Raw genomic sequence first — 20,728 nt, 5'->3', positions numbered from 1 at the left:
CTGTCCCAAAAGCCGTGGTGATTTGACGATACTTCTGTCATGGCTAGCACTAACGGTTTCTGGGACAGTTTAATAAAAGAAACTATTGAAATAAAAATTACCGCAAACACCCTAAATAGAGACGGTGGCTTGCAGCTCAGCGCTGCGTGGGATCCAGCGATCGCGCGGTTGAAGAGGGCACATCGAACGCCGACTCAAAACATGTCATTGGCACCAGTGACGTCACAGACGGCAGCTAGCGTATATAAGGGCGCACCAACAGCCCACTGGCTGTCATAACACTTGACAATGGCCAAGGAGTGCTTGGCTGAAAGCTCGTGTAATTTTAAGCAATTGACGCGGTTGGAAACCCGAGAACATTTTATTCAATGTTATCGCCGCGAGACTCTGCATTTATACAGTAATAGTCTTCGCTATATATAAAGTCCAAGTAAGCTCTTGATACCAATCACAACAATGTGTTCTGCGAGTGCTGGTCTGTCACTGTCCACTGATGTATACTGGACGATCTGAGCGGCCGAGGCTGGCAGAAGCGGTGCTTATATTCAATTCTTGCAGAGGGATCTCCCGGGGTGGCGTGGTCCTTGTCAGTGGGCTATTGGCTGACGTTTCTGCACCGTTGTTCTGGTTTTGTGTTCGTCGTCTTCGTTCCGGCGCTTGTGGCTACGCCAGAACAAGATGTATCACTACTTTCCTACACAAAGGTTTCTCAAAAACTTCTGAAAACACAGGTAACAAAGAAATTCCCCGGTAATTGTCTATATTCTCCAAGTCACCGTTTTTATGAAGAGATTTCACTGAAGAGTGTTTCAGTCTGTCAGAAAACTGATCACACCTGAGAGACACATTGCGCAGCTGACTAAATGTCTTTTATAAGTCTGAAGGCTGTTTCCATTTTCTCTACACTTCTGAGTGGCAGATTATTGTTAAGTATGTACTTCTTTTTATTCAAATTATAACTGAAACCCTAGTCCTTCCTCTCTGTCTTTGATATTTTGTTTTTGAGCTTTGTGAATGGCGTATCACAGAAGAGCAAGGTAGTCTGCAAACGAAAGGCAGATTCCCCTAGTATCAGTTTTTTCTATTTTAGTTTTAATTGTGTTTAAAGATAAGTATCGGAAAGGTAGCACAAAATTATGATGAGTCCATCACTCTGTCCAAATCGTGATTTAATTTCAAAATTTTGTAAGTCGTACCCCCTGTCCTTTATTTTCGATTTTGGTGATTTGAGCGCCTCTTTAATTATTGCAACATTGGAGTATAACACCGCATCCTCACTGGAATTATTGTATTAAGACCACAGCCTCTAACTGGACTACAGTTGGAATGAAAATCACCCGTATCACTTTCAAAGGAGCCATCTTAAAATTCGGCTGGGACGGCTTAGAAAAAGCGAGAAAAAGTGCTTGTAAAATATGGGGCAAATCTGAAAACACCTCTCCTCTAGAATGTTACGCCCCACTACTCAGTTCAGTTGTGTCGCAAGTGCTACTTATGAAGTTACTGTATTAAATAGTTAAAAAATTCTTTTATGTCCTTTATGATCCTGGCATTCAAAAAATGCGTACAATCTGAATCGACGGAGATTTATTTATGCCATTAGTCATTTGAAAGTTGCTCTGCATGTTTGAAACGGGGACCTACAAAAAGTTTTTATATATGCCGTGTGCAGCTTACCAAACCGCACTTCATCAACATTGGTACTGAGGGACATAACTTTGTGTATTTGTTGAAAGAAATATTCACATTTACCTGATCAGTGAGAACTCTTGACGCACAGATCTTTATCGGAGTTGTAGTTACCCACATCATCTTTAGATTTGTACAAATCGTCCCTGAAAAGCATTTTCCTGGCAGGAACACCGCACTGGCTCTCTCTGAACACTATGGGACTTAACATCTATGGTCATTAGTCCCCTATAACAGAACTACTTTAACCTAGCTAACCTAAGAACACCACATAACACCCAGTCATCACGAGGCAACACCGCACTCGTTCATATCACTGGCAACCATGTTTTTGTCACTTACCACTGTTTAAACCTAATCAATCTGTTGTGTTTCGAGGGAACTAACACTCCATAAATAGGCAAGGGGATCGCATGATGTTCGGCATCTTCCTCGGACAGTATGGCAATTGGCGTATTAGTTTTAACTGAACACGAAATATACAAATTAGATGAGGCCTTTGAAATAATACCAAGAAAATCGTTACTCAATTTAGAACTTCTCACTGGTGTGCCAGTATTATTTGGTCACAGAGGTCTGCAACTGACATTTCAGAAAGTAACTGAACAATTCAGTTGCTACTGACCAATGTCAGTAATGCAGTATGCTGTCGCGGTCAGTACAAGATGTAGATGTTGATCCTGAAATGGTGGTTCCTTTCCTGAAGTGGCATGGCTTTATTCATTGGGGTATGTGAACTCGCAGAACAATTGACGCTAAAAACGTGGTCAGCTACATTAAGAAATTCTGCGTGAGGAGGAAACAGGATTGTTGGGTGAATCTGTGCTATATGAATTACGTTATTTTGTATTCAGTAAGTTGTTCGTTTATGTGACCTTCATTGGGGTATGTGAACTCGCAGAACAATTGACGCTAAAAACGTGGTCAGCTACATTAAGAAATTCTGCGTGAGGAGGAAACAGGATTGTTGGGTGAATCTGTGCTATATGAATTACGTTATTTTGTATTCAGTAAGTTGTTCGTTTATGTGACCTTTTTTGTTAATTATAGTTGTACGTAAAACTATTCTTTCGATTTACTTCTGCTAAATTGGTATGTTGGTAGTGGTAAGCACTAAACTACACAATTACAAGAAGTAAAGATAATTATTAAAACTACGCTTGTCTCATCATTGCGATGAGAATACACCAGTTGTACTGCTCTCTATATGGCTTTCGTTGTGCAGGTCACAATGAGCTCATATCGGCGTACTCCCATCATCAGGTGCTGCTGCGCGTAATATTCATGCTACCATGTGCTGTCTCTGTTGGAATTTGTATTTGCATTTAAATGTTACTAGGATGTTAGTTGCAGGAGTAATGATATATCTGACGTTTAGGTACAGATTAATCAATTTTGTGTGTGTTATTTTCCCTCTTGGCAGCTTTGATGCCAATGGATCAGCGATATTTTGCCCTGCGGCTCCGAAAGAACAAAAGTTATGCTTGTGTGAATTTGTTAAGTGTTATTGAAATTTGAGGCAACGGCCTTGCCACAGTGACTACACCGGTTCCCGCGAGATCACCGAAGTTAAGCGCTGTCGGGCGTTGTCGGCACTTTGTTGGGTGACCATCCAGGCCGGCATGCGCTTTTGCCATTTTTCGGGGTGCCAATTGAGGAGCTACTCGAGCGAATAGCAGCGGCTTCGGTCAGGAATACCATCATAACGACCGGGGGAGAGGTGTGCTGACCACACGCCCCTCCTATCCACATCTTCCTCTGAGGATGACACGGCGGTCGGATGGTCTCGATGGGCCACTTTTGGCCTGTAGACGGAGTGTTTCTCTTATTGAAATTTGAGAGAGAGTGAGAGGAAATAAAATTAAGAATCATATACACGATGGCATATTGGCCCCGAGCAAGTGAGAGAAACAGCCAGTTGCGGACAGGGTGGCCCAGTTACCGAGTGATGGCTTCTGAGCGAATATTGTTGGCGGCTGTGGACGTTAGTGATAGGCCAGGAGAGCGAAGCTCGAGGTTGTGATAAATAAATACAGCTTCTATGTGCCGTCCTCACACGTCACTGTTACATTTTTTCCTTTAAGTTGTGGTAGGACCTTCCCTGATTGTTCTCATTCTTTGGCTTCCGTAATGCTCAATTTCTTCGTAACATAACCAAGAACTCGATAACGTTGGAACATATAAACAAAGATTTTGAATTTTTCCCGAATCTGAAGCAGCGAGTTAACCGAGTATTTTACATGGAAGGGCTCAGTTACGAAACACTTCGTTCCCTCATTTTCCAGCCTAGCGGTTTAACGTTTTAGTGCCGTGGTCGTTACGCAACGTGATTCTTTGGTAAGTAATATACTTACAAAAGAAGGGCGAAACTTGGAAAGTAATGATGTAATACCACAATGCCACGTCTTGTAGGCGATGACATCTCGATCGGCTAAAGATTCAAGTCCATGAAGGGAGGCGTTTTCACAACGAACGATGGCTAGGGTAAATCAACCACTAACAGAATTTCCAGAAGCGATGTCCAAAGTGAGATTAACCCTGCAGCGAAGGGAAAATATAGGTCCATTTAATATAACTGCTTGGGCTGTTCCATTTCCTCCAAGTTAATTCTCGAGGCTAATAGTATGTTTGTACATCAGGCATGCGGTGGTAGCGTTGACGATACACACGTCGACGAGGCATAGTGCTTCAATGCTGTTGCAGATAGAGCTCACAGCGGAATGGTTCCGCTGACGTGCTCTGCCCGCTTATATAGGAGACGAATGACCTTCATTACGTAACGCGCTGGTAACGGACTTTGTAGTAATACTCGCAGCACGCCTACCTTGGTGCGCCGAGCCAAGTCGTGCGGGTTGCCTCACCCACTCGCTAGGCGCTGAGCGGGCAGTGCGGCACCATGCTTTCGATTTTTTTTCAAACTGTTGCATCCTTGAGCCCTCGTTCGCCAGATCTACTCTTACAGGTTACAGAATTCAAAGATCACACTTTATTAATAACTGTAGTACAATACAATATCTCCAGTTACAGTTACATTTTCAGCAAGTACACCAAGTCCTTTCATCCATACATGAATTTTTCCATCATTACTAACTTTTCTACAGGAACGTATATACAATTTAAGTGGCATGTTACTATAAATATAACTAGGTCTACTTTGGGTCTTCGGATCAATACCACAACTTATAAGTAGTTACACGCTGACTTTGACCTTACAGTCTGTAACAGCGGGGCGTGTTGCTGTTCGCAGGCGCTGTACAACCTGCTGGGAGAGACACTGGTGCGGATGCGCCACTACGAGCAGGCGGAGCAGTGGTTCCGGGCTGCTCTGCAGGCCGAACCGCACCACGTGCCTGCACACGTCACCTACGGCAGTCTGCTCGCTATGAACGTGAGTACTGTATACGACTTACTCGGAAGCGAATAAATGCAGGTGTCCAGGGGCACACTTAGAATAAGCCGAACATGGCACTGATATCAACGTCTCCCTTGGGTCAGTGGACCTTCGGAAATTGCAGAAACAGCAGCTAAATATTTCACTCGCAGTATTCAAAGTGGTCTCTTTAGGTTTCTGCCGATCCACGACATCGGAAATCACGAAATATTTCTAAATAAATAGTCAAACATTTGTGATATAGAAGAATATGAACTTAAGCTATTTTGTTTTTGGTTCTGTCCCACCGCACTTTCGGAAATGGCAAATTATTAGGAAAAACAGCAAAACTAGCAAGAATAGAATGGCACTGCTGATCATTTCAGTCGCAGCAATTTATTATTCGTTTTCTAACTAAACTAAATCCGCAACTCCAAAATAGACAACATTCATTCCTGAAGGAGCGTGCTCGTAAGCGTAAATAACATCGAATATTGCAGAAAGTACAAGCATTAAATTCCTAACAAAGTCCCAGAAAGTGTCAAAAAATTTAAGAAGAAGACAAATTTTGCACAAAGTAGGGTGCAAACCTACTTCCTTCAACTCCGTAATCCACATGTTTAACCACTTCATTGTGCCAAAGACATCCAACTTTCTCTCGCTCATCTTAATATCCCTTGAAGCCTTGAACCATCGATCCCTCGTTAACCGGCATTTAATTATAAGGCGGGGTTAAAATACAGGGAGCGAAATGATTTACAATTTTATACAGAAACCAGATAGCAGTCATAAGAGTCGAGGGACATGAAAGGGAAACAGTGCTTGGGAAGGGAGTGAGACAGGATTGTAGCCCATTCCCGATGTTATTCAATGTGTATATTGAGCAAGCAGTAAAGGAAACAATAGAAAAATTCGGAGTAGGAATTAAAATCCATGGAGAATAAATAAAAAATTTGAGGTTTGCCGATGACATCGTAATTGGTTCAAATGGCTCTGAGCACTATGGGACTTAACATCTATGGCCATCAGTCCCCTAGAACTTAGAACTACTTAAACCTAACTAAACTAAGGACATCACACAACATCCAGCCATCACGAGGCAGGGAAAATTCCTAACCCCACCGGAAATCGAATCCGGGAACCCGGGAAGCGAGAACGCTACCGCACGACCACGAGATGCGGGCTGACATCGTAATTCGGTCAGAGACAGCAAAGGACCTGGAAGAGCAGTTGAACGGAACGGACAGTGTCCTGAAAGGAGGATATATAATGAACATCAACAAAAGCAAAACGAGGATAATGGAATGTAGTCGAATTACATCGGGTGATGCTGAGGTTATTAGATTAGGAAATGAGACGCTTAAAGGAGTAAATGTCTTTTGCTATTTGGGGAGCAAAATGGTCGAGGCAGAAGGATATAAAATGTAGACTGGCAATGGCAAGGAAAGCGTTTCTGAAGAAGAAAAATTTCTGAACATCGAGTATAGATTTAAGCGTCAGGAAGTCTTTTCTGAATTGTATGGATTGTAGCCATGTGTGGAAGTGAAACGTGGACGATAAATAGTTTGGACAGAAAGAGAATAGAAGCTTTCGAAATGTAGTGCTACAGAAGAATGCTGAAGGTTAGATGGGTAGATCACATAACTAATGAGGAGGTATTGACTAAAATGGGGAGAAGAGAAATTTGTGGCACAACTTGACTAGAAGAAGGGATCGGTTGGTAGGACATATTCTGAGGCATCAAGGGATCACCAATCTAGTGTTGGAGGGCAGGGCGGAGGTTAAAAATCGTAGAGGGAGACCAAGAGATGAATACACTAAACAGATTCAGAAGGATGTAGGTTGTAGTAGGTACTGGGAGATGGAGAAGCTTGCACAGGATAGAGTAGCATGGAGAGCTGTATCAAACCAGTCTCTGGACTGAAGACCACAACAGCCACAATTATAAGAAATCGCACCAGTGGTGACGTGTTAATGTACAGTCTTCAATGTAGCGTACTGCAAGTTGTAACACAAAAACAGAGAAATATAATGAAATTAATACAGTATCAGTCGCATCCGGTAACATATCACTTTGACGTCACTTGTACTAAGCTCAGCGCGTCACTAGCGTATCCCACAGTTCACCACCTATGGTTTTATGACAGAAATATTGTACCGAAGCTCACGCTGCCACCTTGGACACACTACACTAAAAAGTACTTGGTTCTCAATAAAATACTGCGAAGTTTCATACATTTTGTATTTAAGTGTGAAAAAAAAATCGTTCTACACAAAACGATTTCGCTTCTTAGATGAATAGATTTACGGTACTCACTTTCTCTACGTGCGAGTCATTCATATTTATATTCTTATTTTTTTAAACCGAGAAAAGTACTTTTAATACGTTACTCTTGTGTCAGACAATCTCTGTGTTTACATATATGCTAATGGAACCGGGTCTCTTAAATTATCTCTCATTACTGATTCTGGATGGTCATGCAAATCTCCGACCCCTATACTGGAAATACAGTTCTAGCTGCAGAAGCCCCTCTAAATGTAGAAGTGTCAGCAGTGATGAACAGCATGAGGTGCAGATGGCAATGGAAACCGCTGCATTAAAGACACAAACGTGTACCCGCGGGACATATGGGCTGTAACTGAAAGATTCGGAAATAGTACCCCATTCGGTATCTAGGTGGGGACTGGTAAGGAGGAGGTAACCATGAGAAAAAGACTGAATAAGCAAGAAAAGGATAACGTTTTACGAATCGCGCCGTGGAATGTCGGAAGCCCGAACGCGCTAAGAAAGCTAGATAATCAAAAGAGGGAAATGCAAAGGCTCAGTCTGGATTAGTAGGGGTTATTGAAACGGCATGGAAAGAAGACAAGGATTTCTGGTCGGAGTATAGGGTAATATAAACAGCAGCAGAAAATGGAAATTGGCGTAGGATTCGTTGTAACTAGGAAAGTAGAGGAAAGAGCGTGTTACTGTGGACAGTTTAAGTGATAGTGTTGTTCTTACAAGAATCGACAGCGAACCAATACCGGCAACGATGGTTCAGCTATATATGCCGACGTCGCAAGATGAAAGTGAAGAGATAGGGCAAGTGTATGGGGATACTGAAAGGGGAAAACAGTACGTAATTGAACATGAAAATCTAATAGTCGTGGGGGATGGAATGCAGTAACAGGGGAAGGAGCAGAAGAAAAAGTTACAGGAAAATATGAGCTTGGACAAGGAATGAGAGAGGTGCACGACTAATTGTGTTCTGTAATAAATTTCCGCTACTAATAGCGAATACTGTGTTCAAGAATCACAAGAGAAGAAGGTGTACTTGGAAAAGGTCGGGGGATAGGGTAAGATTTCAGTTAGATTACAACAAGGTGAAACAGAGACTTCGAAATCAGATACTGGATTGTAAGACGTCCTCAGGAACAGGTACAGCCTCAAATCAAATGGCTCTGAGCACTATGCGACTTAACTTCTGAGGTCATCAGTCGCCTAGAACTTAGAACTAATTAAACCTAACTAACCTTAGGACATCACACACATCCATGCACGAGGCAGGATTCGAACCTGCGACCGTAGCGGTCGCTCGGTTCCAGACTGTAGCTGTAGAACCGCACGGCCATTCCGGCCGGCAGGTTCAGATCACAATGTAGTTGTGATGAAGAGTAGGCTGTTGCTTAAGAGAGTAGTCAGGAAGAATCAATACTCAAAGAAGTGGGATACGGAAGTACTAAGGAATGGAGAGATATGCTAAAGTTTCTCTAAGGCTACGGACACTGTTACAAAGGATAGTAGTGCAGTTGAAGAGTAATGGGCCTCTCTAAAAACGTCAGTCACAGAAGATGGAAAGAAAAGGAGGTAACTGCGAAGGAATGATGGGTACTAGCTGATCGATGAAAGAAGTGCAATAATATTCACGGAAATTCAAGAATACAGAAATACGAGTCGCTGAGGAACGAAAGAAATATTAAATCCAAGGAAGGTAACACGAAATGGCTGTAGAAAAAAAAAATTGAATAAATCGAAAAACAAATGTTTGTCGGAAGGACTGACTTGGCATATAGGAAAGTCGAAACAACCTTCGATGAAATTAAAAGCAAAGGCGGTAACATTACGAGTGCAGCGGGAATTCCACTGTACAAAGCAGAGGAGAGAGCGGATGGATCGAAAGAGGACACTGCAGTCCTCTGTGAGGCGGAAGACATGTGTGATGTGATAGAAGAAGACACAGGAGGCAATTCTGAAGTCACAGGTGATTCAGTACTAGAATCAGAATTCAAAAGAGCTTAAGATTGAATGGAGCAGAATGGATAGATAATGTTCCTTGAGAATTTCTGAAATGGTTGTGGGAAGTGGCAACAAAACTATTCACGTTGATGTGTAGAATTTTGAAATACCATCTGACTTCCGGAAAAAATATCATTAACACCATTCCGAAGAATGCAATAGCTGAGAAGTGCGAGAATTATTGTACAATCAGTTTAACAGCTCACGCATCCAAGTTTCTGACAAGAATAGCATATAGAAGAATGGAAAAGAAAATGTGTTAGATGACGATATGTTTCGCTTTAGGAATGGTAAAGGCACCACACAAGCCGTTCTCACGTTTCGGTTGATAATGGCAGTAAGACGAAGAAAAATCAGGAGGCATTCATAGGTTTTGTCGACCTAGAAAAAGCGTTCGACAGTGTCAAATGGTACAAGATGTTTGAAACTCTGTAGAACATAGGGTTAAGCCATAAGGAGAGACCGGTAAGAGCCAAGAGGAAAAATTCAGATGGAAGACAAAGAAAAATAGCTCGGATTATAAAGGGAGTACGTCAGGGGTGCAGTCATTCGCCCCTACTATTCAATCTATACATCGAAGAAGGAGTGATGGACAACAAAGAGAGGTTCAAGAGTGGAATTATTATTTAAGGTGATAGGATATCAGTAATATGATTCTCTGATAACATTGCTATCCTGAGAGAAAGTGAAGAAGAATTTCATGATCTGCTGAAAAGACGAACGATCTAATGAGTGCAGAACATGAAGTGAGAGGACGTCGAAGAAAGACGGAAGTAACGAGAAATAGCAGAAATAAGAACAGCGAGAAACTTTCCATCAAAATTGATGGTCATGAAGTACACTACTGGCAATTAAAATGGCTACACCAAGCAGAAATGCAGATGATAAACGGGTATTCATTGGACAAATTTATTATACTAGAACTGACATGTGATCATATTTTCAGGCAATTTGGTTACAAAGATCCTGAGAAGTCAGTAGGAAGACTAACCACCTATGCTGGACATTGAGTCAAACAGAGCTTGGATGGCGTTTACAGGTACAGCTGCCCATGCAGCTTCAACACAATACCACAGTTCATCAAGAGTAGTGACTTGCGTATTGTGACGAGCCAGTTGCTCGGACACCATAGACCAGACGTTTTCCGTTGGTGAGAGATCTGGAGAATGTGCTGGCCAGGGCGCAGTAGAACATTTTCTGTACCCAGAAAGGCCCGTACAGGACCTGCAAAGTGCGGTCGTGCATTATCCTGCTGAAATGTAGGGTTTCGCTGGGATCGAATTAAGGCTAGAGCCACAGGTCGTAACAAATCTGAATGTAACGTCCACTGTTCAAAGTGCCGTCAATGCGAACAAGAGGTGACCGAGTCGTGTAACCAATGACACCACATACCATCACACCGGGTGATACGCCAGTATGGCGATGACGAATACACGCTTCCAATGTCCGTTCACCACGATGTCGCCAAACACGGATGCGACCATCTTAATGCTGTAAACATAACCTGGATTCATCCGAAAAAAAATGACGTTTTGCCATTCGTGCACCAAGGTTCGTCGTTGAATACACCATCGCAGTCGCTCCTGTCTGCGATGCAGCGTCAAGGGTAGCCGCAGCAATGGTCTCCGAGCTGATTGTCCATGCTGCTGCAAACGTCGTCGAACTGTTCGTGCAGAGGGTTGTTGTCTTGCAAATGTCCCCATCTGTTGACTCAGGGATCGAGACGTAGCTGCAAGATCCGTTACAGCCATGTGGATAAGATGCCTATCATCTCGACTGCTAGTGATACGAGGCTGTTGGGTTCCAACACGGCGTTCCGTATTACCCTCCTGAACCCACCGATTCCATATTCTGCTAACAGTCACTGGATCTCGACCAACACGAGCAGCAATGTAGCGATACAATAAACCGCAATCGCGATAGGTTACAATCCGACCTTTATCAAAGTCTGAAACGTGTTGGTACGCATTTCTCCTTCTGATACGGGGCATCACAACAACGTTTCAGCAGGCAACGCAGGTCAGCTGCTGTTTATGTATGAGAAATCAGTTGGAAACTTTCCTCATGTCAGCACATTGTAAGTGTCACCACCGGCGCCAACCGTTTGTGAATGCTCTGAAAAGCTAATCATTTGCATGTTACAGCATCGTCTTCCTGTGGGTTAAATTTCTCGTCTGTAGCACGTCACCGTCGTGGTGTAGCAATTTCAATGGGCAGTAGTGTAGATGAAGTTAAGTAATTCGACTACTTAGCAAAATAATCGATGACGGACAGAGTATGGAGGACATTAAAAGCAGACTAGCACTGGTGAAAAGGGCATTCATGACCAAAAGAAGTTAACTAGTATCAAACATAGGCCTTAATTTGAGGAAGAAATTTCTGGGAATGTGTGTTTAGAGCACAGCACTGTATAGTAGTGAGAAGTGGACTGTGTGAAAACCGGAACAGAAGAGGATCGAAGAATTTAGGTGACGTGCTACAGACCAATGTTGTAGACTGATAGCATAAGGAATGAAGACTTTCTGAACAGAAGAGGAAAGGAATATATGGAAAAGGTTGACAACCAGAAGGGATAGAACGATGGAACATCTCTTAAGACGTCAAAAAATCACTTCCATGGTGCTAGAGGGATCTCTAGAGGATAAAAATTGTAGAGGAAGACATAGTTTAGAATACATCCAGCAAATAACTGATAACGAAGGTTACTAGTGCTACTCTGAGATGAAGAGGTTGGGAATGGAGAGAAATTTGTGGCTGGCCGCATCAAACTAATAACTGCTTACTTAAAAAAACTCGATTTTTCACACCCATGTAGACGCAGATCGGTTTTCGAAATGGTCTTGTTTTTAAAAAAAAATTCGATTAATCTGGACGGAGCGTTGTGTAGTGGGAGAAGTAAAAATATTAAACTGATCATCGGTCTCCCTACGTCTAATATTTAAAAGAAGAGACGGAGCGATTGTGCTGACTGATTGAGAAACTGGAATAGCTGACTTCCAGACTCTATTTGTGTAAAAGTACTGACGATCGGAAAACCGATATTTCATTCACCTATACTCCGACTGAATAACTGAAGTTTCAGGGCGCGTAATGGTAGTGGACAGCCTCCAGCCACTCGTAATTCTGTCACGAGCTCCACGTATTCGCTGTTTTGCCAATTTAGTCGGTACGTGCAGAGCCTTGCCTAGAGGGATTGGCTGCATGTGGGCGCTACTACCCCCAAAAACTGCAATCTATCGATCATGAAGTTACATTAATTACAACACAGTAAAACAACTTCAGGCCTGAATACGACAGCGAAAAGCTATTTCCAGAACTCTGTTTTTGTCTGAAGTAGTGTCACATGGCATAACAGTGTGAGATTCGGTTCATCCCTATGCATCAGTATTTACGATCATGATGTTTCGGGAGGAGTGGTAAAAATCTTATGTGGTAGTATAAAATAATTTGAAATTCTTTGGATAAGATGATTTCATATAAAATGATTCACTTCACAAGGTGATGTTCATTAGCACCTCCAATGATTACGTTATTTTAAATTGTGTTAGGACGCATTGTGTAGTTCTTCAGTGGTCATCTTGGAGTAGCGATCAGATCGTCTCTTGCGTTTAAGTCTCCTTTGTAAACTTCAACCGGCCGGAGGGGTCGAGCAGTTCTAGGCGCTACAGTCTGGAACCGCGCGACCACTACGGTCGCAGGTTCGAACCCTGCCTCGGGCATGAATGTGTGTGATGTCCTTAGGTTAGTTAGGTTTAAGTAGTTCTAAGTTCTGGATGACTCATGACCTCAGAAGTTAAGTCCCATAGTGCTCAGAGCCATTTGAACCATTCTGTAAACTTCGCTTTTGAGGCATCGTGACAGGTAGAATTTTAAGGTGGGCCTTCCGGACCAAGAAAGGTAACATTTTCTACCGATCCATGTTCAGAGAAACGTCAGGTTTAAGTGCGTTACATGAACACTATTATTTGCACGGGTCAAGTGATGCTGGAAGAATATACACTAACGTGTATCAAAAGAAATCTTCTATAGTAATGCTACAAGTTCGTTTTCAACAAAGTGAACATAGCGGGGCTTTCTAACCTGTAAAACGTTGCGGTATTACAAGACACCCAATCAACTTACCGTCAGCGGTAACATACAAGGTATTTTCCTACAAGCGTTCTTAAAACTATGTCTTCACAAAGGAATGTGGGTTTTCGTAGGATTATCAATGGGTGTTCCGAATAACGGGATAAATGAACCCACAGAAGCTGGTGTACCGACCAGCAGAATGAAAACGTATCTCTATACGCAGATATTCAACAACCAATGAAAATTATAGACGTGTCATATTGAATGTTTTATCAAAAGTGGTCAATAATACAGCCGGTAACATATTTAGTTGAGGTGAGAGTTGGTCGTGGCTTCACAGATGGGGCAAATTAGCTATATACAAAGCCCGCCCGCTGGCAGATTTCCGTTTATAAATACGAGGGTTGGAACTTTAATAGTGGCAACTATTTATTTAGAGCTCGTACAAAATAGAAACGTGTTTCAATGTTTACTGACCTTCAGAGTAGACACCAGCATTGTGTACAACCCGTTGCCAGCGATGTGGAAGTCGTTGGATACTCTCAGCAGTGCCAGTTGTGTTGAGAGTTCTTCGAACGGCGCGGGCTGTTGCCCTACGAATTTGTAGCAGTTCTGAAGCGAATGCCATGAAGTGTTTCCTTCAGTTTATAAATCGAGTTGAACTTGCGAGGGCTTCAGTCAGGGGAGTGCAGCAGCTGGTATAGCACTTAGCAGCCCCATCGGTCAAACAAATCAGTAACAGCTTCCACAGTTCGTGCTTGAGCATTGTCTGCAAAACGATAGTCAGGTCCTGGACAAAGTGTCATCATTTCTGTCTCTGTGCTGTTCATTTTTGGAACACAACCTACGACAAGCTTAGAAACAGAAGTGATGACACTTTCTGCAGGACCTGACCATCATTTTGCAGGACAATTGTAACCTCCCCACAAAATAATTTCCGTAACCTCCCAACAGTAAGAAATATAATTATTTGTAGCATTCAGCGTAACTTCCCACAGATAAATTCCGTAACCTACCAATAATACAATGCGACTAATCTCTCAATAAAACTGCGGCTCACTTATAACCTTTAAATAACTGACTGTGAATTTAACCTGGTAAATTTTGGACGTCAGCAGTGCTGCGTCATGGCCCTGATATATCATTCTGAATAAACTGAAAAATCTTACCTCAATTAGGTCGCCAGATAACGCATATATATCTGCTCCTATAAAAAAATTTTCTGTCGCAGCTAAGTGCAATGCTGGCCGATAGATTTGTCTTATATAAAAGGAAAGAACAGATTTTTATTTTCAATAATCGGGATGACCAAGGATAGGAGAAACTAGTAAATTCTTTAAATTGAAATGAATGATTGTCAAAAGTTACTTTTTATGAGAAAGATTCTTATTAAGCATTTTTTTTTAAAAAACATTTACATGGGACTTGATACAACAATACTACATATGCGCGAGGCTGCTTTTACCTTATCCTACAACGCTCAGGCTCTGCAATCGCTCCACACGACCGGCCCAGCCAACACGCTACACCAGACTGCTAGCAACTACTTACTGCTACTGCCACACAGTTCCTACTGCAGTCAACACTGCTCTTTGGTCTCAGATTCTCTTACAGCTTACATATCGCAGGCAGCACGTGAGCAATCCATCGAAATTACATCAGCTCGAGTGCGCCAGCAACAAATTCTTTAATCGTGGACCTCTTACATAACCCTCCACTGGGGGCAAAAATTTGGGAGCGATGGTGAGTCAATTGGACTCGCCATGAGCAACAATTTTTTCTATAATCTATTTAGTTACTTTGTCTACAGTCACAGAGTATATACATCATTGATAAGTGCAGAACATATTAAGAAATTAAATAGAGTGCACATGCACTGAGTACAAAACATATTCAGAAATGACAAAGTACATACGCAATGAGTACAAAATATAATAACAAATGACATAAAGTGCACACGCACTGTATAAGTCTTAAGCATTTTTTACATGAACTGAAAACATTAATAAATTAAATAAAGTGCACAGGCAATGTAAAAATCTTTAGCATATTTATGACAACTGATCATATTAATAAATGAAATGATGTGCACACGCACTGTATATGTCTTTATCATTTTACAAGAATTTAAATGCACTGTATAACTCTTTACCATTTTACAGAAACTAGGAAAGGAATGGGAAGGATTGCATCATGGTTGTAGCACATTAGGTTGCACGTAGCTGCACTGAAAGTCCATGTCTTTCTACAGAAGCACAACACCAAGTGAGACAATCTAAACTTCTCTTCCCTGAAGTATTCATCAGTGTAGCCAAGACAATGAAATCTTGTATTAATATTGTATGTTATCATTTGGTAGTACATTAGGTACACCAAACAGTAGGACCATAATGACATCTCCTTCGGTCAGAGTGGTGAACAGCTTGACATGTCAACACCACATTCTTGTAGAATCCATACTCTCACATCAACAGAAAATTAGTGCAAAAACCAAATATAGTGCTCCATGATCATGAGGATGGACAGGACATACGGATATTGCAGTAATTGCTGGTAATTAGATCAGAAGGTGAAGGACATTAACTCTTATGCTAGTCATCATAGAATTACACTAGTGTATCAACCGATATGAACAATTATTGGCACTCATTGGCTAGTTACTAAAGATGTCGTAAGTATTAAGTATTACAAAACACTATTCATAACTCATCTGATTGCAGTAATTATTGGCATAGCATTTATGTATAAGTCATCTAAATACAGTAATTATTGGCATAGCATTTACAGAGTATAACAAAATATTATTTACAGAGATTATTGGCATAACATTTATACATAAGTCATCATGTAACAGTAATCATTGGCATTCATAAGACAATTCATGACAGTAATTATTGACATTCATTGGCTAGTTACAGAGTATTCGTATAGTGTTACAAAACTTTATTCAGTGTTATTTACAAGTCCTCATTTAAAACAGGAGCTATTGAGTGTAGCATCAAGCTACTGGTATTTATAATGGTATCATGTAAGTGACATAAGACATATTTAAAATGTAAGACATTGGAACTATTACTCAAGGTCGGTAGTCCAATAATACATAGACATAATGGAATCAATACACAGAAATATTTGAATTTTATTTAAGACTAAAAATATAACTTAAACTGGTAACATTATTTAGTTGTATACTGGTAATAGTTGGGACTCGTTTTTTTTTGTGCTAGCAATACATTGCGTTAGGATCGATAATTGCTGGGGCATGAAAATATTTGCTTTTGACTTATTGCTGGAAATAAGGATTATTGTCATTCATCATGAGTCAGCTGTAGCAAGGTTATGAAACAAGTACAGTATATGTGATCACATTCATAAATGATAGACACTACTGGGTAAAAAAATGCAAGTACTAGAACAGGTTTAATAACTAACTATTTATAGCATATTATGTCACGAAAAGCTTCTCCTGGAAAAAATACAAAATGGATTATTGAGCTTAAAGAAGAAATGCATATTATGCTGAAAAATAGTGAACTTCGAATTAACCGGTAATGAAACGTGTACTTAATATGTATGTACTCTAGCTGTGTTTTCCAAAACATTCAGTCATTTTACTATGCAACATAAAACATACTGTCAAAAGGAACTGCAACAAATACTTAAATAACTACATAGCATTTCTTAACTAACAGTACATATATAAACTTCATCATTGTCGTCATCTGCAAAGAAAAACTTCATTATTCATATTGCCGTATTCTTCATACAACTATTCATCATCATTTATTATCATCTGCAAAAAATAGACACTTCATTATGCATATTCATATTATATTATAGAGTTTCTTACTTCTAGCATATTTCATCACTAAAATTAACGTCTGTAGTTCTGTCTGACAGTCTGCATCAATCGCCTTGTATTCTGAAAGAAAAATCATTAGTCAAGACTGCTATCATACGATGTGTACAGTATATTCTGGTTAATGCTTGTTAATTCTGATCTATTTACTCTTCATGACAAGATATTGCATTCTGATGGTAAAATTTCCACTTCATAATAAACCACTGTGGTTGTTTAATTCATTTCTTTTACACGGTATTGCTTTCTGAAAAATGATGAATATGGATTAATATCTTGCATTTAATTCATATACCCATTAAATAAAAACTTGTTTCTAGTAATATAATTAAGCATACAGCATAGCATGACCGAAAACGTATTAGGTCAAAAACATAGTCAGTTTTCAAGTGCAAAAATGTATACACAGTATCATAATGTAGTAGCAAAAAATGTAGAATAGTCAAGATATTGAGATATCATAAGGAAAAACGTCAAAGTCAACTGGTGTTTGTTACATACACAAAAAATAAAAAATGTGCACGGTCTAATGTCTAACGACAAGAAAAGCGACCTGCTAACCTTACCTTTCCGGGCACTTGCCTAGAAAAAATATAATCATCATCAGTAAGTGGTCATATAAATATCTGGAAATGGCATTACAGTGTGATAAATCATAAAGTATGTTCATTCAATAAAGGGTTTAATATTGGAGACATGGTGATTGCCTTTGCTTTTTCTGGTTCTCAAAGTTTCAACGTGCACTACATTAGGGTGAGAAATGCTTCGTATTCTATATGAACCTGCGTATAGAAGCTCAAATTTACTGCATCTACTCTTTCCTCTGTTGGATAAATAGTGTGTACGTACTAATATCTTCTGTCCTATGTGAAAGTCACGGCGTGTACAAATCCGTTTTTGCTGTCTTCTCCGGCGCTCTGCGGCACGTTTGATGTTGTTGAGTGCAATGTCAATTATTTCATGGTGGCGTAGTCGACGAGATGTAGGAAAGGATACTAATTCTTTAATTTTGTAGGATGGTTCAAAATTTTTCAATATAACAGTCGGAGATAGTATAGTGGATTCATTTGGTATGGAGTTAATTACATCCTGGAATGAGAGTATGTGTGTATCCCAATCAATATGGATTTTATGGCAGTATATCCTACAGAGTTTACCAATTTGTTTCATCAGTCGTTCAGAAGGGTTCGAAGAAGCGTGATACCTGGATGTATAGATCGGAGAAATGTTTCTAGCTCGTAACATACGTGTCCATATCGCAGATCGAAATTGTGGTCCATTGTCAGAAATTACTTTCAATACATGCCCTACATGAAATAAAAAATGTTTTATAAATGCATTCGAAATAGATTTGGCAGTATCTTTGCGTAACGGAGTGAAGGTAACAAATTTCGAAGTGAGTTCAACAGCGACAAAGATGTAGCAAAAACCTCTATTAGATCTGTGAATCGGTCCAAAAATGTCTACAGCGGCCATGTGTCTCAATTTAACAGGTACAATGGGATGTAACGGAGGAATATGTGAAGTCGTGTCTGATTTAGCTTTCTGGCAGATTTTACATGACGCTAAAACTCGCCGAATACGTTTCTCCATGTTGGCAAAATGACAGTTCTGTCTCAGGATAAGAACACATTTTCTGGCTCCATAATGTGCGTAACTCAAATGAGTATACCAAATTAATTTGTTAACAAGTTCGTCAGGAATGCATAGTAACCAATTGTTGCTGTCAGGGTGAGAGCGGCGGAACAGAATGTTATTGCGTACAGTGTAATGGTTTCTAATGGTAACGTTATTCTTATCTTGCCAAAGGTGTTTAATTTCTTTCCATACGTTGTCTTTACTCTGCTCTTGTGCTATGTCTCGTAATGACGATGAAATGAGATTTTCAAATGCGACATGTTGGATATACATAACGCTAGAATTTGCTTGGAAGAAGTTGGTTGCGATGTCTTGCTGATTGTTGCAGAGAGAACGGGATAGTGCGTCTGCTACAATATTTTGTGTACCGGGAATGTGAACAATTGTAAAATTAAATTCCTGTAAATAAAGTTTCCATCTGCTTAATCTGTCATGTGTAAATTTAGAGGAAAGTAAAAACTGGATAGCTCTGTGGTCTGTGTAAACGGTAATATGTCTTCCATAAAGAAAATGCCCATACAACACATAATGTTTTAAGTTCTGTAACCTTGCAATGTTGATGTTTTTAATTACTGTATTACCGTCTTCTTCAATTTCCTGAAAAATGTGTACGCCTAAAGCTGTGTTAGAACTGTCGGTGGCAATGGAAAAATATCTAGTGAGATCTGGGTTTGATAAAAGTGGTGCGTTCAACAAAGCTTGTTTCAGATTGACGAATTCAGACTGCGCTTGGCTATCCCAGGACCAAATAGCGTTTTTACCCGTCAGTTGGCATAATCTAGGGGTGTCTAAAGCAGAGTAATGAATATTTTACGGAAAAAGTTAATTAAACCCAGAAAGCTGCGTAGTTGTTTCTTCGTCGTTGGAACTGTAATGTCACGTAAAGCTTGAAGTTTTTCCGAGTCAGGCGCAATGCCTCCTGCTGAAATTACACGTCCAAGAAATTTTACGGATGTTCTGCCAAAGTGCGATTTGTTAAGATTAACTGTGAGTCCTTGTGCACGAAAAGTTTGCAACAGTTGTTCCAGAATCAGATTATGTTCAGACAAGTTAGTTTCTGCAATAAGAATGTCGTCTACATACGTTGTAATTTTGTCTTATAATTCTGTCGGAAGTATAGTATTCAAACCGCGAATAAATGCTGCTGAAGAAATTGTTAAACCGAACGGTAATTTGCATAATTGATAATAGTCACCAAAACAGAGAAATGCTGTGTACTTTCTGCACTTCGGATGGAGCTGAATTTGCCAAAATCCCGATCTCAAATCTAATGTAGAATAAACAGCAGTAACATGAAATTTCTGTAGAAGTTCTTCTAGTGTCTGTGAGCGATCTGCTTCATTAATAATAACGTCATTGACATAACGCGAATCAAATACGAGTCGAAGTGATCCATCATTTTTCTTAACAATATGGAGCGGGTTTATGTACGGACTAACTGCCGGTTCAATAATACCTTGGTCAAGCATAGCTTGCAATTCTTTCTTAACTTGTTCTCTGTGAATATACGGAATGGGATAATGTTTGGCTTTAAACGTGTCGTGTTGTTTAACTTGAAATTCATACATGAAACCAGACATAGTACCAGAGATGTTGTCAAAAACTGGAGCTTGCTGTAAAAGAATTTTGCGCAGTTGCGTACGTTCGTCGTCTGTATTGGCGCTGCTTTGTTTTACTTTATCAGAAATCATTTGCATAACGTCATAGTCAGCTTCGTCTGGTGTATTATAGTCGTGTACGAACGTATCTGTTAACAATGTGGGATGACAGTGTATTTTACGTGATGCAGAAATGACCTCTGTCCGATTAATTGTTTGTTCTT

At 40.4% G+C, this 20,728-nt stretch overlaps 1 protein-coding gene across 1 annotated transcript in view; it reads left to right on the top strand.

Moving 5' to 3' along the window:
- LOC126278778 (protein O-mannosyl-transferase TMTC2) overlaps positions 1-20,728 on the top strand; it is a 990,803-nt gene that overhangs the window by 921,764 nt on the left and 48,311 nt on the right. Inside the window, exon 9 of the mRNA XM_049979055.1 lies at positions 4,937-5,077. Within this exon, the coding sequence (XP_049835012.1) occupies positions 4,937-5,077 (141 nt within the window). The remainder of the gene's footprint in view (positions 1-4,936; positions 5,078-20,728) is intronic.

This window comes from Schistocerca gregaria, chromosome 6, assembly GCF_023897955.1.
Source record: "Schistocerca gregaria isolate iqSchGreg1 chromosome 6, iqSchGreg1.2, whole genome shotgun sequence".
Classification (NCBI taxonomy): domain Eukaryota; kingdom Metazoa; phylum Arthropoda; class Insecta; order Orthoptera; family Acrididae; genus Schistocerca; species Schistocerca gregaria.
The sequence above is the reverse complement of the archived record's forward strand: the minus strand, read 5'-3'. Positions and strand labels throughout refer to the sequence as shown.